Consider the following 23,124-nt stretch of genomic DNA (forward strand, 5'->3'; position numbering starts at 1 on the left):
AAACACCTCCCGGTCCAACTTTGTGCCCGTGTTGCGCCCCCAGCTAAGTAGAAGCAAGGTAAACAGCAAAGGTTTAATACTCCTAATTAAAATTAGTATCTAAACATTGATGTGACACTTGCTTAAAAATAAGCAAAGGGAACCAAACGGGCCCATAGTTGGACCCGGAGGTGTTTGACAAGAGCTGCAAAACTTGGAGCGGTTCTTCGAAATATTAAACTGGTACGAACGCACGGCCGAACACTCCACTCCAACGCTACACACCATCGGATCGAACAATTCATCCGGCCACACTTCCGTCTCTTCGCCCGCCGCCGCCGCCGCCGCCGCCGCCGATGGCCTCCGTCGCTCCCGTGGTCTCCGACCTCGTCGACTTCCTCAACGCATCGCCCACCGCCTTCCACGCCGTCGGTACGACGCCTGTTTCCCTTTCCTTCTTCTTTTTTCCCCCCACTAGCGGATTGATCTGAGCTGACACTCCATTCGGCTGTTGCTTCCGACGGGAGCAGACGAGGCGAAGCGGCGGCTGAAGGCGGCGGGGTTCGCGCAGCTCTCGGAGCGGGAGGAGTGGGCGGGGCTCGAGCCCGGCCGCAAGTACTTCTTCACCCGCAACTACTCCACCATCGTCGCCTTCGCCATCGGCGCCAAGTGAGTCAGCTAGATCCGCTCGCCGTCCTCCTTGTTCTTACCAGCCTCTGGTTCTTGAGAGTTCCTTAAGTTCATACTACTTTCTATAGTCGTTAGAAGAAAACAAAAATAATCTGTACTAAGTGGTTTGTCATGTGGATTATTTGGCTGATGCGTTGATGTTTCGCAGATACGTTGCTGGCAATGGGTTCCACATCATTGGTGCACACACTGACAGCCCTTGCCTCAAGCTCAAGCCTGTCTCCAAGGTATAAGGCCTCAACTCTTGCTTACTGATTTCAGAGAACTGAATGCCCTGTGTTGCAATTTTGATATGATAGCACGTATCTGTGTAACTGGTAATTTGTGTATTATTCAGGAACAAAAGTGCGTTACTGTGTAATGTGTATTAGGTAGTAGCTGATGATACACATTTTGATCAGTTAGTGATAGTATCTCACTTCTTGATTTGCAGGTAACCAAAGGAGGTTATCTTGAGGTTGGGGTTCAAACATATGGTGGTGGATTGTGGTACACATGGTTCGACCGCGATCTTACTGTTGCTGGTAGGGTGATTATAAGGGAGAAGAGGGATGGCGGGGACTCTTGTGCACATAAGCTTGTACGGGTGCAAGAGCCGATCCTGAGGATTCCTACTTTGGCTATTCACCTTGACAGGTTGGTACAGGAATTTTCTGGTTGCTAAATATCTCATCCGAGTTACTATTTGTTATTATAATGCAGTCACTTGAGGTGGTACCACCTATCCTACAGGATGTAGGTTCTTTTCATTTTGAAAGTGTGGTCTGTCACAGTAACACTAAGTAATTGTTATCCACCTGTATACATTATGTACAGGACTATCTCCTCAGAAGGTCTCAAAATTAACAATCAGAATCATCTTGTCCCAGTGCTGGCGACGTCTATCAAGGTGATTTTAATGCACTGACAGAATCTAATATTTTCTCCTTATTATCTGCATATTTGTTACCAATATCAGTTTTGTGTTGTTGGATAGTTCATAGGAAGGCACTAAATCATCTGATTGAGTAGTGAATATGAATGCTTGGCTACGTTGTTTATTGATTGGAAAGACAAATTTCTGTATAACATCTGCAACTAATCCGGAATATTCTACTTACACAAATCAATTGTGGGCATATTTTTTTATGCTGAAGGTAAGTACTGACTCATTATCATTTCATTTGCAGAATGAAATGCAGAAATTAGTGGGAGAAAATGGCCCAAAGGAGTCATCAGAGAATAAGAACACAAAGCACCATCCATTGCTATTGCAGGTATCTTCCTTTTTGGTGTTGCAGACTCACAGTTCAACTAAATCATGTAAGAAATAAACATTAAGAGCCCATGGGTTCTGAAGAATGTTCCACTGATGTGATTTTTGTTGCAGCTGATTGCTAAAGAGGCTAACTGTGAGCCTGATGAAATATGCGACTTTGAACTGCAACTCTGTGATACTCAACCAAGCGCTGTAGCAGGTGCCATGAAAGAGTTCATTTTTTCAGGACGGCTTGACAACCTTTGCATGTCATTTTGTTCATTGAAGGTTTGCCTTACTATTCTGTTTACCTACAGCTACCTCATTACTGTTTTAGCCACCACATCTTGTGACTTTTTGTGGTTCCATTGTTCCATGTAAGTCTCAGTTTAGAGCTAGCTACTTACACCAGTGGTATGATTCAGGCAATTTTCATTTTTTCTAGGGGGTGGGGGTGGGGGTGGGGGGCTTATTTCTGATCACAAATATAAGTCCATCTAGGTTTGTCCTAAGTAAAAAAAATACTTTTACCATATAAAAATATATTATTTTAAACAAAAAGAGTTGTATATTTTTAAAGTATTTTGCATAATAAATCTATATGAAAATTTAGATATAGATGGTCAAAGTTGAAACAGTGTGACTTAACACAAAACTAGGTGGACCTATATTTGTGAATAGAGGAAGTAATTATGTATAAGAAATTCCGGATGTATCTTACAGCATTATGTAATTTAAGGTAGTTTATCTTTTAAATCTTCTGTTGTAAAGCAGGAAATTGAGGTTTTCCTATCTAAAATGAAAGGAGAAAAACACTGCAAACAACAGTTAGTGAAACTTATATCAAAGTAACTTTTTGGAGGAGAATGTAACCTTTGATATTGTTGAACATGAATTGTAACCTATGCTTCAACATCAACTCAGTTATCACCTTTCTTTCCTTCCTTTTCTTTCTTCAAAGGAAGTTCTCACCTTTTATATGTAATTGGTTCGACTCAATGATTCCCTTCTGTTTAAAGAAAAGTAACTGTTCAGTGTTATTGAATTAGCATGGTTTAAGGCTTTATCTACTATAAGCACTATACTCTCTTTGGATAACAAACCTCTTCATAATATTAATTGCGCCTTGGTACTTGTATGATTCCAAGGATTCTAACACTACATTTACTTCCAGGTCATGCTGAGGGCATCATCTTTTTAATAGCAGTTACTAATTATTGCCAATTTTTGTAATACAATCATCATATAATTATTTCTCCAATACTATTTCAGGCGCTAATCGACTCAACTTCTGCTGAACACTCACTTGATCATGAATCTGGTGTGCGAATGGTAGCTCTATTTGACCATGAGGAAGTGGGGTCTGATTCTGCTCAGGGAGCTGGTTCCCCTGCCATGTTGGATGCTTTATCAAGAATCACAGGGTCTTTTAACTCTTCAAATTCCAAGGTACTTACTAATGTGTGTTCCCCTGTTCAGAATTGTTATTCTTTATTTCACCGTACCACTGTATTTGCAGTTTCACACCAGTTTTTTTTTCCAAATTGATAATAGATAATAACAAAACTGTTTTTACTTTTCAGTTGCTAGAGAAAGCTATTCAGAGGAGCTTTCTGGTGTCTGCCGACATGGCACATGCTTTACACCCCAATTATATGGTAAGAATTATCCAACGTTTTACATATATAAGTGCATCAAGATAGAAATACAACAAAGGAGTCCTTATTACCCCTCTTTTGTTTTTCCTATATTTATAAAATGATCTTACTTGTGGGGATTTTTTCCCCACAGTTTTCAGTCAAAAAGATAGAAATACAACTCTGAATCATTTGTGATTTATTTTTCCAGGACAAGCATGAGGAGAATCACCAACCAAAATTGCATGGAGGACTTGTGATCAAGCATAACGCCAATCAACGTTATGCTACAAATGCTGTGACAGCATTTATTTTCCGAGAAATTGCTGAGAGGCACCAACTACCTGTACAGGTTAGTTGATGCAAAAAGGACCCCCTATATAATAGTTGTGAATTACTAATCATTGCTCAACCTTATGCTTTATAATCTGACATGCTTCCTTATAGTTCTAATATTAATTTACATTATAATAAGCAAGCCATTTTATCTGTTACAAGGCCGACTAACATATTTGATAAGCCTCATCAGCTAGTTGTGATCACAGATTTAAATGAGCTCCAATGCATCAAATACCATATACGATTCTAATGCATGTTCCTATTATTTTTTTTTGGGTCAAGATTCTTTTTTCTTTTTAAGGTAACCTTGATGTTAATCTTAAGCAGATCCCATGTACTAGGTTTTAAAACATTGCTTCTTATTATTGTTTATTTGTATTTGTATGCTTCGCTCCCATGAGAATTAGTATCCTGTTGGAACTAGGAACATTGACAACTGAATGGTTTTGTTTTATAATATATCTAAAATTTTATTTCACAACATTGTCTTTGCAAATGTGGTATCAAACAATGCTTCAAGTTTCAGTGTTTCTTTTACCTATTTTTTTTTTTTAGCTAGTATTGGTAGTAGCAGGCATTCCTTAACGTAATAAATATGGAAAATCAAAACTTACGTAATGCAAGGTAGAATCTTATTCATTGACCCTCTTTTGCAGGATTTTGTTGTTCGAAATGACATGGCTTGTGGTTCAACAATTGGCCCAATACTTGCCAGTGGTGTTGGTATTCGTACTGTTGACATCGGGGCACCACAGCTATCCATGCACAGCATCAGAGAAATGTGTGCCGTTGATGATATTAGCCACTCATATGAGCATTTCAAGGCATATTTTGAAGAATTCACTGAGTTGGATAGCAAGGTCAAGGTGGATTACTAAGGTGTACTTTACTATTTGGTAGTGAAACACTATTTGGTTAGCTATGTTGCAAGGTGTATTTTACTGCGAAATGGATGAATAAGTAAAAAAGACAAATCTGGGGGGATGTATTAGGCATACTGTGTTCTAAATTTTATCTATTTATCATCTAACCCCATTACCAATATGTTTTAAATCATTTTCGTTGAATTGGCTTCCTACAGCATTGGCAAGATATATCTTATAAAGCAAGGTTCCAATCTCGTATTTCTTGTTACTATGCATGGTTCCCATCTTTCTTCTATACGAATGTCTTGATTCAGAAATATTCTTAAAAAAAATCTAACATAGTTTCTGATTTCGTAAAGAAAGTTTAAATTTATGATGTAGATTTTGGCGCACAGTAGAGAGCTTGATGAGTGATGTGACTTATTTTTTCCGTCTCCATCGTAGTCTATAAACTAGTTCGATCAGAGGATCATTTTTTCAAAAAAAAAAAAAGGAAAAGAAAACTTCTATATCCAATGCCATTCGTTCATATTTAATTGCATTGCTTTTCATGTTCACACTGCAAAAAAAAAAATTGTGTTGAGAGCTGTGAAAAATGAAACGAGAACTACATATTCAATGAAATATCTATGGAATTGGTACGGATACAGTATTTTTTTGTTCAAAACTGGTTGTCATGGCAACAGGACTTCCATGCAACCAATAGCAAGCTTGTTTAGGATAGTGCCTCATCTCTTGTTTTAACCTGTATGAGAGGATGGCTAATCAGTAACCACCTACAGCTCCAAGCATTGTGCCGAGTTTCTTTTGTTTCTCCTCAAGGTTATCAAATCCAGATTGCGCTTGAATTGTTCATCTTGGCTCCCAGGTCCGCCAAATCCAAGTCGTGAAATTGCTGAGCGAACTTTTATTTAGAAAAAAAACAGCATTTGCATGTCATATAGGCATTGACTAAGCATGGATGCAAGCACACTACTACACTAGTGTAGAAAGTTAAGAATACAAGCTACCCCATAAATCCATAATGCAAAAAAGACTAAACTATTCAAGTTCACATATCATTCGCAAGGTAATCGTACAACTTCAAAACCACGCACTAGAGCAAGAACATAAGCATTGATGTACAAACTGGAAGAAGGCAGAGAAGAAAATTTGCCAAGTATGAATTGCTGTAATCATCTTAGTATTAGTACCAAAAGAACAGCTTCCCTCATTCGAAACAGAAATTATTCAGACAGTTCCCGAGCTTGTCAAAGCTGTGATAAAATGGTGCGCCCGCACAAATGGAAAATTGAAAACGAAAACCGCAGGATGTCAGTGTCAGCATAAATTTTGAAGGAACCCAAACAAGGGATTTTGGTACAATTCATGCTTAAGCTTCATCATGAGAGGGCTTTCTGCACCTCAACAGTCACTTCCTTTGGTGGTTTCTCGGCGTGCAGATTCGCCACTAAGCCCTTCTTGGAGTAGTAGTCAATCACCTGGATGAGGCCAATTGCTCCCATATTAGGAATAAGATCGATAGTTAAATATCGTGCTCAATTTCTTTATAACTCTACTTTCTTAATTGATTGAAGAGAATAAACAATAAACCCACATGGCATAATTCAAAACTACGAATAAAAAGTGGAAAACACGGAAGGTCCATGAGGATGACTATAAATACATGCATGGAGCATCGAAGTTAAAGGACGATTCCGACAAAATAAAGGCCAGTCCCACCAAATCACTGAAGGACTTTATGCAGAACTGTAGCATAGTTAACTATACAAAATACATTATAGCAGAAAAATGTCAATTAAGAAATAGGATATTGGTACACTTAGACAATAAAAAGAATATTTATAAGGAAACAAGTAGCATAACTTAAGAAATACATATTAGCTGTAGTAGATAGAAATTTTTCCCGGAAGAATATACAGGGGCATCGTTCATTTAAGGAATAACATACAGGTTCGGTTTGTCTGTGGAAGGCTTCAAGCCTTGACTTCAAGACCTCAGCTGTGTCATCTCTCCTTTGAATCAATGGCTCTCCAGTGACCTGAGTGAAAAGAGAAAAGGCAATCAGTGTACAACTACTCAGCATAATGCATACCGGAAAAAAAATTGGTATCAATATAATTCAAAATCACAAGTGCAAAAATATTTTGTGGGCAAATTATACAAACTCTTAGCAATAAAGAGTTGGATACAACAGAAAGCAGAGTATTCCAGATAGTGCAGCTTCTATTTTTTTTCTAACATATCTATATATGCTGAATTCATCTATGGTCATATCAGTGATGAAAACATCAAACCTTGAGAAACAGGATGCACAAAAGGCATACTACACATATAGAAACGATATGATAACAAATGAATTTAAAACAATACGAGGGCACACTCCGCTATCCAAATGAACCAATACACCATCTAAGCAGAAATACTAGCATTCACAAGCAGAACTGTACCATAAAAATCCAAGACATAATTACTCTAAATTATCTAATGAACTGGAAATCATAGCTGATTGGAATGCAAGCTGATTGGAATCCAAGACATAATTACCCACATGAGCATAGCTGATTGGAATGCAAGCTGAAGAGTATATGAAGCAGAAAGTTGAACTGGTCCACACTCAAACAGGTATAAAGTAGAAACAATAGGGAGACTGTACAGATCATGGAAACATAACATAAGCAGCCAAATGTGTTCTCACATCATCAACTCCCGGAGCCTTTGGAGGTGCAAATTTTGTATGGTAAGTCCTACCACTAGCTGGGTGGATCCAACGACCAGTGATCCGTTCTTCCAATATTGCATCATCAATTGCAAAGTTCAGAACCTTGTCAACATTAGCACCTTGCTTTGCCAACATCTCGTCAAGCTGCACAGTATGTTAAACATCATTGAAGGGCAAACTATACTACATCAAATATGGTAGCCTTTATAAGTTATAACGATTAGATACAAGAATGTTTCTTCAAGCTGAGGAATTGATTGATTATCTGACCTTCTGTGCTTGAGTGACAGTTCTAGGGAAACCATCGAGGATAAAACCTTTCTGGCATGAGGGTTTCTTCATGGCTTCATCAATAATCCCCACAACCAAGTCATCTGAAACAAGCTCTCCCTAAAAGAGGAAGTCATCAGACAATGGAGTCAGAAGGCACCTTTTCTGCTGGTAAGTAGTTTACCAGTTGTTTTGATGTGATAACTTACCTTGTCCATAGCTTCTTTAGCTTTAATCCCTAGAGGAGTCTTGGCAGCCACAGCAGCCCTCAGCATATCACCAGTGGCTAAATGGCACAGGCAATATTCATCCTTGATAAGGGGAGACTGAGTTCCCTTTCCCGAGCCAGGTGGGCCTACAAGATGCGTAGAGTTGTCAAGTTCGCCAAATCAAGAGCACTTTAGAATAGAAATAAATAGTTGAAATTGTCACTCAAGAACTGAATGAGAAGACAAAAGATGTATTAAACTATGTTGTGTTTATTATTGCTCTCCACAAAAGCATTGCGGCCCTCAATCTCTCACTATACAGTCCTACATTCTTTCATCCTGACTACCAGAGTAAGAACAACATATCAAGTCAAACAACATGTTAAGAAGGCTACATAGACCAAAACAATACGACACCACTGAACCATGCATTACAACCGAAAAAAAGCCACCAGGTAAAGCTGAACACCGAAGAACAAACATTGTTTACATTCTATTTACTCACCCTATCACAGGTTGTTCATTTCCATAATACAAAACACCAAAACATAATTGCATAGGGGAGTTCACCTCAGTGTCATAAAAGCTTGGAGGATAATACAGACTCACCCAATGAAAAGCAAAATAAATTTATTAAAAAAGGACATATCCGAATGTAGCAGTTTTTTTCGAGATCTACATCTTAACTCGTGTTCACAAAGTTGCATCCTTCTCATATCCCCTTTCTATTTTCGCTAATCCTTGAAGAATTATAGGTATATGGAAGAAAAAAAAAACACCAACACCAAACAACACGAGGCCTCAGGCACCTGAATTTCCAGACTTAAAAATCAGCGCACAATTTCTCTCTTTCGTCTGTTCAAAACTCCCCCATCCAATCCATCCACCGCAAAAGGAAGCAATATTTCTTTGCTACACATGCACAACAGGGGGAAAAAAAGGAAAGAACCCAGGTTCCGCAGGAAAGAAGAAAACTTTCCGCGGATCCTGAACAAGTACGGCGACAAGCCACGGGCTTTCCCTCCCGGTGGCACCAGGAACGGCGTGGGGACGGATCCACCGAGCGCCGGCGAGGAGGAGGGAGATTGGAAGTAGGGGACAGGGGGAGGGTGTTCCGTACCGATGAGGATGAGGCGCTTGTCGGGCTTGGAGCTGCACTTCATGCGGCGGAGCAGCTCGTGCATCAGATCCAGCGACGGCACGTCCTCCAGGTTCGCCGCCATCTCCGCCGCCGCCGCAACGAGAGAGAAGAGCTCGAGTCGCGTGCGTTGGGGGCGTCGCAGGCGTGCAGGTGCAGCAGCTGGCTGGCTCTCGGCTCGGCTGGGTCGGGTCCGGGGTTTTGTTGGGCTTTTCCTTCCGTTTCCTTTCTGGTGAGGTGGGGACAAACGGAATTTTCCGCGGTGCGCTTTCTGTTTCTCTTTTTGTTCGCTTTTTTTATTTATTATTATGGAGAAAAAAATATGCTTCAGCTAGAACCAGATGGGTTTGAATTTTGGGGGGAAACTAGGGAAAAATAATTAAATGATAAGACAACCAGCGACACCCACAATTAAGAAAACCTTCTCATGCAGGTCGAGAAAACTCTCGAACCTCTGCCCCACCCTTACACAGGGGTTTGTAACCCTTGTGAGATTACCACTAGGTTGACGACCACTGCAACTACCTCAGGTAGGAAGCACCAAACCAACCACAGCTACGACCTGGGTCTGACCTTGACCTGTGCTTTGATTATGGTGAATGAGGAGAGGAGTTTTTTAACCCCAGCTTGAAATTCGCTCCCACAGAGAGTCGAACTCAGGACTGAGGAGTGCTACTAGGGCCATCTAACCAATTTAGCTAGAGACCACCAAAGCAAATGATGTCGTTAACGATCACAGTGTCAAGAATTGAGAGAGAATTTATCCAACCGGAGGGTTCAGAGAGGAAATAGAAACCTGGCCAAATAACATTATGGCTCATTAATTAATATAAATGTCAGAACAAAACTGTATTGGAGTAACCTTATTTTAAAATGAAATAAAATGGGCAACCAACTTTTTACCCGTTGCCTGTTCAAGGGTGGCTATTTGTTCAAGAAAAATGATATGTGCAGGAAACCAAACTCAGATGGTTGGTGACCAATGGCTTTGGTTGGACCAGAGGTAGGTAAGACTGGTGCACGCTAATTGTGTCCTGAATGATTTGGCTGAAAACATGGTTATGGCATGTATCGTGATATCAATTTGATTTGTTGCTAGTAGTAGGTGGCTGCCAACCCCGGAGGCATGAATCATGTTTCACAGCTATATTTCCCCAGGTCTATTTGAATTTGCACTAAGTTTAAATAAAACCCAGAAGCATTCTAAATGACTCGTCCATAACATCATATAAGGTATCTAATTCGCATAGTGTAGTTCCAAATTTCATTTGGAATAACTAAATATGATGTAGTATAAGAGAATAGCTTGAGGAGTCACTTTATGTGTCTTTGCAGCCACATACTCTAATTCTCTAATCCCTAGTTTGAGCATCCTTCTCCTTGTCGATCGGACTGTGAAACCCAAGCTCAACAAACAGCTGCTACCACCAACTCCAAGGTTTGGTGGCCACCTAATCAACCTATATTTTCCATGCATGCATGTGCTGGCCTTTGGCCAGCACCAAATAAACAGTTTTTTTTTCCTTCGGTATCTCCACGAGAGAAGTTCAATGGCGCACGTCTTACTCATTCAAACTGTTGTCATCTGGAGCAATAATACTCCACTCATCAAAGTTTCCTTGACCTCTTTTCAGATTTTTTTTTCTTGTGATCCTTAGCGTTGTAGTAACACTGAATGTCCAGTAAACAGGACTTGAGATACAGGGTATACATATTTGATATAGATCCTAGGGAGATTTGTTCGGACCTTTGATTCTTGTTTTGATTCACCATATAAACCCAGTCATATCGAAGCCTCAGTAATTTGTGGTTCAACTGAGCTTCCTTCCCCAAATGTGCTGAGTTAAATGTGTGTGTGTGTGTGTGTGTGTGTGTTAATTAGTTCTGAGTGAACACCAGTCATCAACTTGGAATGCTTCAACCTCATCATGAATGCAGAAACTAGCAGCTGATGATGCTTGTGGTGGACAAGGCTTGACGTGCTTTACATCAACAATCTCCTCAGACAATGCAGTACCGTCACTCTTCGAAACAGTGAACTAAGAGGTTTGTTCTTCTATAGTCTTTGCAACAGATGCAGGTGACCAAGTAACAATAAAATTACCTTCCAACTTGGAAACTTCGATTAGCATTCCTTTTGTGTGTGGCGTTGTAATGTGTATCTCCTAGCAGGCAACAAGCAACGCTTTGGAACTGAATGGACAGCCCAACAGGTTACGACAAGAGCTAATCCGCCATGACCAATACGATTGCGGGAAGAAAAAGATACAGATGTTCAAGCCCATAGATTTACATTAGCAATCAAAGAATGATACTGAATAATTATTGAAAATGTTCTGACTTGTAACCAACAATACTAGGAAGGCGCGAGAGCAGAGAAGAGAACACGAGACTATAATGTTCCTACCTTCTGGCTACTGTAGTATTGTACTTCCTACAGCAAAGAGAGAAGCCACATGGACGGTCGGATCACTGCTGGGTTCCTCATTCAGTGTGATCGTCACCAACGAAATTCGGAGACGATTTTAATGTCGTCGCAGTCCTCACTTGACAATTTTCACTCAGAAATTGAGCAGATTTGACGTGAAACGCAAACTACTATCTGCATAGACGCAACTTGTGTTCCAGATGCTGATGTCTTGCTGCGATGCCCGCTGCAATATTGCAACCTGGTGCTGATATATAGCGGTTAAAAGGAAGGTGTGCCATACAACATCTATATATTTGTTAATTTGCCTGCATGTTCCAACTCTGAAGCTGAACCTCATAGCACGCCCTCATCTGTACCTGTAATTGAACACTAATTAATGTGTGCATGCGCTGATTACATGACCATTGACCAGTCAGTCATTTTTCATACCGAATGTTGTCTTGGAGCTGAGTTTATCTTTTTTTGAGGAAGGTAGTGTGCATGCTGTTCATCTGTTGTAGGTAGCGTGCATGCTGTAAAGGTTGTGAAATCATAGCAATTGCCAGCACTTCCGATGGAAGGAGTACTGCCTGCAAGGCCCAATAACCCCGGCCTGCTGGTTTGAGGTGGATGGGCCGGTATTGTGCTGTGCAGAGAGAGAGAGAGAGAGAGAGAGAGAGAGAGAGAGAGAGAGAGATCAGATGCTCGTGGCGTGGCAGCACGCGGCTGAATGATGTTTCTCCGTGGCTTGCACACGTACTCATTCCTTGCTTGCTTGCGGCAACAAAGAGGCAGAGCCTGCGACGCTTTTCGATCGATCCTGGCGTGCTTCTCGCTGCGAGCCGTCCGTGACCCGACATTCCCTATATCGTTTTGTTCCTGACGATCGACGTCTCGTCTCAGCTAGAGCCTGCGTTGACTTCCAATCTTGACAGGGTCTTGTAGACAGTGCACTATGATGAGATGATGTTTCACGAGACAAATCAATGCCCTTTAATCTTGATGGATTTTTTTTGACTTAGGCATGACAGTCCCTGAAGTTTTGGAAAATGCAATGGTTCTACTAATTGCTTTTGTTGTGAAAAGATGTTTGGATGCATAAACTTTGTAGTGTTAGATTTGAAAAATTTATTAATTAGACTTGATCATTGACATGACCTGACCCACCTAGCGCTCCATGCATGCTTGAACTATAAGGATATTTGGATCCCGATCATCATTTGGCACACTACACCTATAGCTGCCACAGAGAATCGTGGTTGTTGCTTGGTTAGGAGTCGCAGAGTGTGGGAGCAGCATGAAAAAAACCAATGAACAAAGAAAATTCACATGACAAATACGGTGTCGAAAATCAGCGCCATAGCTGTGACGAGCAACATGTGTGGCATGACCGTTCGTGGCTGTCAAACACGCCCTGCATCCTCTAGCACACGTAAAACCAAACCCCGCATAAAAAAACTTAAAGCCTCGTTCGTTTCATCAGGATTGGATTCCAGCCAGGATTACTTCCAGGTCCGGTCCGGTTTGAGTGATTCCACCCATGTCACTCAATCCGGTTAGGATTCATTCCAGGGGTGAGGAGGTATGGTTTCAATCCGAGTCATCTAATGTAGAAGGATTCCAATCCAGGCCGGTTTTCGTTCCGGGACTAAAACGAATAACACTTTCAATACAAGTCTAGTTTCAAACCGGACCACTTCAAACCACCCGAAATGGACCTCATTCTGGGCCAATCCGGTGAAAACGAACGAGGCCTAAATGGGTAGATCATTGTAGCATAACGTGTTGTTTCATCCGGTCTATGATTAGAAAAACGTAAAAAGATAAAGAAATTTAAATGATATCTACCCATGCATCCTAAATGCGCTATGAGAGCAAACTTTGCCGTAAAACCAGTACCCCTTTACTGAAGTCTGGTTTGGTTCCTCTGATTTATTTTTAGCACCCGTCACACCGAATGTTTAGATATTAATTAGGAGTATTAAATGTAGACTATTTACAAAACTCATTATATAAGTGGAGGCTAAACGGCGAGATGAATCTATTAAACCTAATTAGTCCATGATTTGACAATGTGTTGCTACAGTAAATATTTGCTAATGATGGATTAATTAGGTTTAATAGATTCGTCTCGCCGTTTAGCCTCCACTTATATAATAAATTTTGTAAATAGTCTACATTTAATACTCTAAATATTCGATGTGACATGTGCTAAAAATAAGCAAAGGAACGAAGAAAAAGCCAAGACCTTTTTTATACAAGTAATAATTGGCAAGTAATGAAGGAGTGACTTCTTCCGCTGCTGCTCCAGAACTCCAGGCTCCAAATCAACTCCCAAAATCCACGCGCTCTTCGCCTAGATTTCGGTTAAAGAAAACTCGCTCAGATTCTTTCCTCCGTTCCTCTCCCCTCCTCCCGAATAGTTTAATCCGCTTTGCTTCGGGTCACGATCTCTCCTCCTCCTCCTCCTCGAGGCTGAGGAGGCCGGCCGGCTTCTTGTATCCAGCGCCTTGTTCTCCCCACCCACCGACACCCCAGACTGCGCGTCCACGAACGCACTCGCCCACCAACCCAATCATTCCCAACTCGAGCGGTCGTCTCCGGCCGATGCTTCCTTCCCGTCAATCTTTCCCAGTTCGTCGCATTGCGTCTGGATTAGCCTGCCCCTGCTAGATTCAGGTACCTGCAGCAACTGATGTTCTTGACGCGTTTACTTTGGTTTGCCCGAGGCCCCTTTCATATCCTTTAATTTTTCTTCTCCCCGCATTTGACCTCGATTCGATTCATGCCTCCGTCTCTGCGCTTCCTCATTAGTGCAACGATTTGAAGAAGAAGATGTTTTTGTTTTTCAGAGTACTGAGTGACTTAATGTGATGGATTGGTTTGGGCCCTGTACTCAGTCCTCTCCCTTTCCTCCCTTTTTCTTGGTTTTTTTTGGTACTGCATTTTGGTTGTCCTAACTTGCTTCAGCTGATTTAGCATTCAATCGGCATTGATAGCTCTCGTACTGAGTCCTCTTGGGTTGTTGCGTGGCAGTTTTGCTTTACATTGCATTTTGGGTGTCGGTAAAGTTCCGGCCTTTTTCACCCACAAAGCCTCATTTTCTCTCCAGCGGCTCTGTTTCTTTGATGCCTCACTTTTTGGGGGTTTGCTCTTGCAGACCGGCTGCGTTCGGATTAATCCAAGTTGCTGGTATCTGTTTTCTTTTCCTCTGCTACTGTGCTGGTGCTTGCCATGTTTTGGAATTGGCTGTTCCATGGGTTAGTGCAGACTTGCAGTCTGGTCAAAGCCAACTTTTACTCCCAGATCTCTCCCTGTCCCTACATTTCCTCAGTTCCCCTTTATTTTTCACTTGTTTTAGTCGATTCCAAATTATTATATCCATCTGCTAATGCCCCTTGCTAGGGTTTAAACACCACTACTGTAAATGCATTTTCAGCCCCGTTCTGATCCTCTTGTGCTATTTCACAAAGTTTTTTGGAAAAAAAAGGAAATTGTGTTGTATCATTTACTATGATTCAATCTTCAGCTTTATGGCAGCGATGTGATGCAATGAGTTGCATTCATGTAAAATGCAATGATTGACTTAAATTCTTCTCCCATCCTTCATGATTGAAATAAATTTGCTTTTGGTGAGACTTTAATGTTGACAGGTGTTTTTTTCTTTCACCTGGACTTCTGTTTAGCTTCTTGTAGGGTTCTTCGCACATGGTCTTAATTCGTTGTTATGCTACCTGCTTTTCTCCTTTAGTTAGTAATAACGTAATCACTGCCTTACTGAATGCAGGAACTTTGCTTCAAATGTACTCCATGCCATTGATTGATTTGTTGCATAAGTCAGAGTGAATCAAACAGAGGAACAGGATTCCTTCATTCCCCACGCAAACTGTGGGGAGCAACTGAATAAGATCAGTCTGTATCCAGTCCTGCAGTAATGGTGCTAGGTCTCCGAACCAAGACGAGGAAGGATTCTGCCTTCCATGTGGATTTCAACATCCTCATCCAAGAAATCAGCCCTTGGCCCCCTTCGGAGTCCCTGAAGTCTTTGCGCTCCGTGGTGCTGTTCTGGGAAAATGGCGAGCGCAATTCAGGGAAGACAAGCACTGTTGCTCCTTCAATTGGGTCTGGTTCTGCATCTGGGAAGATTGAATTCAATGAGTTCATAAGCTTACAGGCTGTTTTCCAGAAGGAGGGGTCATCCAAGAGTGGAAAGTGGCAGAAGAACCTGCTTGAGTTGAACTTGTATGAGCCAAGGAGGGATAAGCTGAAGGGTCAACATTTGGGGACTGCAACATTAGACTTGGCAGAGCATGCAATGTTTCATGAGGACTCGAGTGTCCCTGTACCTCTCAATTCCAAGAGGAGCTTCAAAAGCAATGCCCAGCCCATGGTTTACCTTCGAATCCAGCCATTGGATGGGGATAACTCAAGTGTTTCCTCACGAGATGCATTATCAAAAGAGGCATCAATTGATAAAGATTCAAAGGAATTCGCCTCGGCAACGATGAGTGAGGAGTACACTGAAGATACTGAGTTTGCTTCCTTCACTGATGATGATGAAGAGGAAGCTCCGTACCCATACCGCTCGGGTGGAACTGTTCCTACAGGTAGCAATAGATCTCAGGAATCTCTCAAGGTAAAAGAAGAATTCTATTTTAGATGTGAAATTCACTGTTGTGCATGTCTATCTCACTTTAAATAAAAGTTGCTTTTCCAAATTATAGTGAATAGACATTCTTTTCTAAAAAAGTATGAATTGTAATTGTAACACTGGGCAAGAGGTTAGTACTATGCTGTTTCTATTACATTACCAAAATAGTGCCATCCTGTATTCATTCTTTGAACTTCCATATTGTTCGTCTCAAGGCGAGCCTTAGCTGTCACTATGGTTGATAGAACAGTCCATACTTCATGTATTCATTTTCCATTTTTATTTCCATGTTTTCTTATCTTGTTAAGTAATTACATGATATCTGTTGATAAAGTAGGAATTTCATGCTTGCAAGCGTCAATAAAAGTAGAAACAGTGTAATTCTGTTATTGTGTTTGTCGTATCCCATCACATCACCATTCTTGACACCGTCTCCAATTTCCATATCTGAGTCTATTTCGAACTTGCTAGGGGAAGGATATCAGCTTGGCTGTTAATGAAGGCACCAGCTCAACATTTGATTCTCAGCATGAAATGGCATCATCCAGTACGAAAACCAGGAGTGAAGAAGTCGAAAAGTACCCAATTCAAGCCCGAAAGACAAATGGCCATCCAGGGAATCTGTCTCTCTCATCAGATTTGCCCAGAGAGCAAACTCCGTCTCTTCCACCACATAATGCATTCAGAAGTGGTCGTAAAATGTCATTTGCATATGGTATGACTGAATCCAACCAAAGACACTTTGGGGATAGAACATATAGCACTTTAACTACTGATAGAGCAAGGAATATGAGGTTCAGTATGAGAGTTCCAGATGTTAATGGAAGTGTCATAAATAAGAAAGTTGATGTGCAAAAGGAGGAAGTGAAGGAATTTGATTCCCAGGATGTTGCGATTGCTCATGAGAATACGACCAGTGCTGATGATGGATTGCAAGTCCAGGAGCCAATACGCATTTCAAATAATCGAAATGACAGCAAAGTTCGAGAACTCGAACTTAAGGTTGAGTTGCTTGAAGCAGAGCTACGAGAAGTCGCTGCTGCTGAGATAGGCCTTTATTCAATAATTGCAGAACATGGTAGCTCAGTGAACAAGGTCCATACACCAGCACGAAGGCTCTCCAGGCATTTCGTGCATGCACTAAAAAACTTTTCAAGAGACAAGATGGGAAGTGCAGCAAGGAGTGCTACCTCTGGGCTGGTTTTGGTTGCAAAATCTTGCGGATATGATATCGCAAGGTGCATGAGATTTACTCTTCACTGTTCCAAGGAATTATAACTTTTTTTTATGGTAGAACAATTGGCAATGAATCAACAAATGTTTATACTTTATGCTATTGACTTTTCTTTTGCCATTATCTTGTATTGTTACCTAACAGCAGGGATGTAATTTTAAGCATCATGGAGTATTGATTTATCTGTAGACTGACATGAGTTTTCTCTTATCAGGTTGAGTTTCTGGTTATCAAACTGTGTAGTATTGCGGGGAATTGTTACTGAAACTTCTAAGCAATCGGGTACTATAAATGGCATCAATTCTGCTAGTTATAGTTCCAAACCGGCATATAGGAAAAATTCTGCATCAATGTGGGAGTCACTTAATAGGAAGAAAGGAAAACTAGTTTCCCCTGAGTTTGATAACTGGGAAGATGTTGACACATTTATAGCTGCAATAAAGAAGATTGAATCATGGATATTTTCACGAATTGTTGAAACCCTTTGGTGGCAGGTTTGTTTCTTGTATCCTTCGTTGCATGTCCCTTTATTTCTGGGAATTTGTTAAACCTGATGCAACATGAACCTTAATTTGCAGACATTCACACCACATATGCAATCTGCTTATATAACCAGTGACTTGAAAACTAGTTCGAATGCAAAGAGAAGCTATGGAAGGATTACTGTTGTGGGAGACCAGCAACAAGCAACCATATCCATGGACATATGGAAAAAGGCTTTCAAAGAGGCATCAGAAAGGCTTTGCCCAGTAAGGGCAGCTGGACATGAGTGTGGATGCCTACCTATGTTGGCCAAATTGGTGAGCTTCATCTGATTGAGCAATATCTGGAGCGTGCTCCTATTTTAAGAAAGTAGGTTTAGAAATATTTTATTACACATTTGGTATTTCTTGCATGAAAAGATACTGTTAATGCTTCTCTCTTACCAAAAACAATTTTGTTGGTTAGATTACTGTGGAAGGTCTATTGAAGATATTACAAATCTTTTTCTGTGATCTTTCCTACTAGAGGTAGAAGTAAATTGTAGATCAGCATTATGCCATAAAACCACATTTCTTTTTTTAGTCCAATGTGATTCAATGTAAGCATCATGATATCTATGTTATCACATAGAATAAGGCATTTTGATCCTTAAATTCATCTTGATGTGCCTGTCCATTTTAGAATTGCTCAATGCAACTGCATCTTCATTCAAGCTTGCAGCACTGAGAATGAAAAATATTATGGAGTATGTATAAAATCCTTTACTTGTAGTAACTCCAAACATTATCTCCCTTCAACAGGTTATGGAGCAATGCATAGCTAGATTGGATGTAGCAATGTTCAATGCTATATTACGTGAATCAGATGATGAAATTCCAACAGACCCCATGTCTGACCCGATAACTGATCCTAAGGTTCTTCCAATACCATCTGGGAAATTTAGCTTCGGTGCTGGGGTCCAACTGAAAAATGCTGTAAGTCATAGTTATGCTTACTGTTGAGGTCACATGACATAGATTGATGGATCTTCCTTGCTATCAGTCCAATGACATGTATCTTTCTTCCAGATTGGCAGCTGGTCCAGAAGTCTTACTGACTTGTTTGGTATGGATATGGATGACTATCCGGAAGTTGAGAATGCAGATGGTGAAAATGGCTTTGCTGAATCCCGAAAGCCATTCTATCTCCTGAATGCATTGAGTGATCTCTTGATGCTCCCCAAGGATGTGCTCATGGATACCAGTACTAGAAAAGAGGCATGCACGCCTATCTTTTTAAAACTGTTACGATTATTTAACTGCTCATTACTGATATGAACTATTTCAACCTTTTTTCTTGTCAGTTTTGAGCTTTTTTATAGTTCCTAACTGTACCATATCATGTTTCACAGCTTTGTCCTACCTTCAGTTCATCAATCATCAAGAATATCCTTGTGGGCTTTGTACCAGATGAATTTTGCCCAGATCCAATTCAAAACTCTTTACTTGAAGCACTAGAATTGGAGGTTAGTTCATTTAACTTTCAGATGCATTAAACATCCCCAAAGGTTAAGAGCATAATTTGCTTGCAGTTAAGGGTATAAAACCCATCATGTTCCCTTTATAAGACACAATGATTACTTTGAAAAATTTTAACTGCATATTTACTTATCACGTTTTCCTAATACACCTACAATTTTAAAGTCAGTATGACTGAAACACAAGAGCTGCATTCTTTTGTTACTTCTACTTTTTCAAGGGAACCAAAATAGTTTTTATGTGATACTAAATTTGAAAAACTGAATGTGAACATTGTTATAAACTTAATATTTATAAATTTGTACTCATTTAGTGGAGTATTGGTTCGTTAGGTTGCTAGTTTGACAAGAAGGAAACTACCAGTAGTTAAAGAACAGACATTGGAAGTCTGTATAGCAATATGCAGTCTGAGCCAAATTTTGGTTGTTTCAGTTCAGTTTATGGAAAATATCTGACCATCTGACATACTCATTCAATCTTCCTTGTTGCTAGGACCACCTGGAGTGCAACAAGGGCATACACTCGATCCCATGTGGTGCATCACCAATCTTGTATAGTCCTCCGGCATCTGGAGCAATTCTAAGCGTCATCGGCGATCCCAGGAAGAGCGGTTCCGCCATCCTTCGCAAGTCCAACACGAGCGACGACGAGCTGGATGAACTGAGCTCTCCACTGACTTTCATCTCCAACACGTTGTCGAACCCGCTTGCAAAGCTGAAGCGGATCAGCAACTCGAGCACATCGAGGTACAGGCTCCTCCATGAGGTCTGGAGGCTGGATGACCAGTAGGGCTAGCACCTCTATGGTTCTCTTCTGTACATATATAAGTTCCCGTTCCCTCTATGGTTCTAGTTAATGCGAGGGATTTCAGTCTATGTATGTTTTGTCACAAGCAACAGGAAGTGAGGAGAAGCTGCTAGGGTTGAGTTCTAATAAATTCGGTTTGTCTAAATGCAAAACTGTTCTGTGTTCCAGTGTGATTTTTTTGGCTGTTCAGAGAAAAGAGGTTGGACTTTTTTGTGATCTGAATGAACCTTTCATCCATCAGACATTTACTTGGGTAAGCTCTGGCCCAAATACTAAATGCAAGCAAGCCTCCTGGACAGCCCGGAGGCCGGAGCTGAGTCCAATGCGTTGGCAGGGCAGGGCAGCCCATTTCCATCCACTCTACCCTCAGTGAGTGGCACAGTGAGAATCTTTAATCCCACACTGCTTACCTGCAGTGAGCATCACTAGTTTATATGGCCGAGCTGAGAAGTGGGTCCCACCAGCGGGGGGTGAAGTGATGACCTACGGGAGGGGCTCCCACGTAACAAAACGCACGTCCTGTGCGGCTAAAACCCTAAACCATACTGCACTCCCTTCCATGTGGGGTCGAGTTGCAGGGGACACTTAATCACGTGTTTCTGGTTCTCTAAAAAAAGGCTTTCTGCCGGTGCTTTGGCCTTGATAACACAAGCACCGATGCCTTGCGTGGGTGCCCCCTCAGGATAGGGTTGGTGGGTTCCTGAGTAATCAATCAGCGCCCTATATATCCCCCTAGTAGCCCTCTTTTTTTTTTTAGTTTTTTTGAAATGGTATGCCTCTTCTACAGTTCCTCCGTTCTCTTTTATTAGATCAGTCAATGCTTTTTAGTTCACTGCTATTTTCGTCTGCACGTTACAAGTACTCATTTTGATCTTGTAATTTCAAGTAAAGTAAATATAATTGCGAGTATAAAAATGATTAAATGAAACATCAGATTCCATAAGTGTAGTGAAACTGTGTATGTGGCAAGCCACAATTTTTCCCCCTTCAGCCAAACTAGCCAACCCCAATTTTTTACTAGGCAAAGCAATAACGTGGTTAAAAGCTGAATTTATTTTGAAGCTCAAATCCTATACGGCCCATGTTTTCCCGTGGCCAAAATAACACTTAGTTTGGTAGGATCACAGGATTTAGCGTAGATGTTTTTATAAACTCGGTTACTCTGAAAGAATGTGAACTATGTATGCATATTATAGTTAACTTATTTAAATACGTAATACGAACTCTGATCAGATAAGTCAAGATGGCCGAGTTGGTCTAAGGCGCCAGTTTCAGGTACTGGTCCGAAAGGGCATGGGTTCGAATCCCATTCTTGACAAGGATTTTTTATTTTGGTAGGGATGTAGATTTTAGTGAGGAACATTTTCCTTGAAATTTCTTTGTATGCTATTAGTTGTTCTATGACATGTGATCCCGTATGTCATCTTGTACCCCCCAGCGATGCCTCCAACAGTCTTCCTCGCTGCTTTGGCATTCCCTCTAATTAAAGCTCAGCATACTCAAATGAACTGTAGGGTTAAGATTTGATGCAGAAAGAATTTAAGTGTGGGCAGTGGAGCAGCTCATGTGAGCACGTGTACAATGTAACATGCAATTCTCATGGTTTAGTTTGATTGACTTCGGTTTAATTAGAGTTAGACTCACTATTCCTTGTTTACATAGCACTATCATTCTCTAGTCACTATATTCACGATGGACCCATCAGGGACGGATCTAGCGTGGGGGCTACCCCCACCCCCAGCTTGGAAGCTCCACTGTTGCAAGAGGTGGAGGAAGAACTAAGAGAAGAGAAAGGGTGAAGGTGGAGGAGGAAGACGAGGAGAGTCCCGACATGGTAGGTTTGGATCCGCCCTGGGACCCATCGAATCATTATCACTTGCGGACTCATGCGTTAGAGTAAAATCCTAACCCAGGTCAGATAATGCATTGGACTGTCGGATTTATAAACCCGACAGTCCACCAGGGGGTTACCCAATTGGTTGATTTGTAGGTGAAGGCGATTGCGAAACTAAGAATTCGAAGGTGCTCGCAAGAACACGAAGGGACACGAGGGTTTTAGACAGGTTCGGGCCTCCGACGAGTAGTTACATGGAAGGTAATCTGAGTCGAACTACAATACACGTTCCACGATATCGGGGTAGATTTGAACTATCTAGTTGCCTTAGCGTGTACTCCAAGTATCTTCATATCCTCGACCCGCACGCCCTGGTCAGGCGGGCCCACTTGTCAGGTTCAGCTAGATTCCTGGTCAGTGAGGATCCACGGGGTACCCATATTCCTCAAGCCCTAGAGCGATGTGTAGGCGAACAGGAACTTGAGGTCATCACAGCGAAGCTTGAAATGAGGTCGGCTGAAGCTGCGATGGCGTCATTGTGTCGGAGAGGCTGCGCAGTGCTCAAAAAAGAAGAAAATCCGAGTGAGCGCAGAGCCAACGTGCAGAGCGAAGTCGAGTGGCGAGTTGATGGATGTCAGGCATCCAACAAGTCGAAGCGAAGGGTATAGATGTCGTTGCAAGACACACTCCATAGGAGTAGCCCCCGAGCATTGAAGCGATTAGTAGAATCGGTCCAATGGTCAAAAAAGAAGTAAAAGTTGATCCTAGAAGCAAGTCCAAGTGCCCGAACAAAAGGATAGGCGAAGCCACGGAGGCATGCCTGACCAGAAATAGGCGCCCAGCCCCAAGGATGAGGACTGACGGAGCCGCAGAGGCACGCCAACCTGCAGTAGGCGCCCAGCCCCCGTGGATGAGGACTGACGGAGCCATAGAGACACGTCTACCTGAAGTAGGCGCCCAGCCTCTGAGGACGAGGACTGGCGGAGCTATGGAGGCGCACCGAGTCGCATCCCGCCTCGAGCTAGAAAGATTGGCTGAGTGACGGGAGGCACGCCGAGTCATCTACGGCGTCCAGCCCCTGAGCCTAGGAGCTGGACAAGC

At 41.6% G+C, this 23,124-nt stretch overlaps 3 protein-coding genes and 1 non-coding gene across 5 annotated transcripts; 3 read left to right on the forward strand and 1 right to left on the reverse strand.

Annotated features, from left to right (window-relative positions):
* Positions 1-236: 236 nt before the first annotated feature.
* LOC101784674 (probable aspartyl aminopeptidase) lies at positions 237-5,002 on the forward strand. The gene is made up of 11 exons (XM_004960665.3): positions 237-411; positions 510-648; positions 818-896; positions 1,103-1,305; positions 1,486-1,558; positions 1,839-1,925; positions 2,039-2,194; positions 3,179-3,355; positions 3,490-3,564; positions 3,755-3,895; positions 4,539-5,002. Exons 1-11 carry the CDS (start codon positions 336-338, stop codon positions 4,758-4,760), a joined length of 1,428 nt encoding a protein of 475 aa, XP_004960722.1. The 5' UTR covers positions 237-335; the 3' UTR covers positions 4,761-5,002.
* Positions 5,003-5,864: 862 nt separating this feature from the next.
* LOC101785067 (adenylate kinase 4) lies at positions 5,865-9,273 on the reverse strand. Its single transcript, XM_004960667.3, has 6 exons — positions 9,070-9,273; positions 7,950-8,095; positions 7,741-7,860; positions 7,447-7,614; positions 6,700-6,789; positions 5,865-6,229 (listed from the first exon to the last, which is right to left on the reverse strand). The coding sequence occupies exons 1-6, from the start codon at positions 9,170-9,172 to the stop codon at positions 6,131-6,133; spliced, it is 726 nt and encodes a 241-aa protein (XP_004960724.1). The 5' UTR covers positions 9,173-9,273; the 3' UTR covers positions 5,865-6,130.
* A 4,531-nt stretch (positions 9,274-13,804) lies between these two features.
* Positions 13,805-20,405, forward strand: LOC101785743. 2 transcript variants are annotated; one of them, XM_004960668.3, is made up of 9 exons: positions 13,805-14,176; positions 15,285-16,133; positions 16,620-17,386; positions 17,597-17,876; positions 17,961-18,182; positions 18,666-18,839; positions 18,933-19,121; positions 19,256-19,369; positions 19,875-20,405. In XM_004960668.3, the coding sequence occupies exons 2-9, from the start codon at positions 15,432-15,434 to the stop codon at positions 20,169-20,171; spliced, it is 2,745 nt and encodes a 914-aa protein (XP_004960725.1). In that variant the 5' UTR covers positions 13,805-14,176; positions 15,285-15,431; the 3' UTR covers positions 20,172-20,405. The 2 variants fall into 2 exon arrangements, with proteins under 2 accessions (XP_004960725.1, XP_004960726.1); XM_004960669.3 differs by lacking the exon at positions 13,805-14,176 and adding an exon at positions 14,644-14,757.
* Positions 20,406-21,426: 1,021 nt separating this feature from the next.
* TRNAL-CAG lies at positions 21,427-21,507 on the forward strand. The gene has a single exon. It is a non-coding gene; the product is annotated as a tRNA-Leu (tRNA).
* The last annotated feature ends 1,617 nt before the right edge of the window (positions 21,508-23,124 follow it).

The sequence above is a fragment of the Setaria italica genome, chromosome III, assembly GCF_000263155.2.
Source record: "Setaria italica strain Yugu1 chromosome III, Setaria_italica_v2.0, whole genome shotgun sequence".
NCBI classification, from domain to species: domain Eukaryota; kingdom Viridiplantae; phylum Streptophyta; class Magnoliopsida; order Poales; family Poaceae; genus Setaria; species Setaria italica.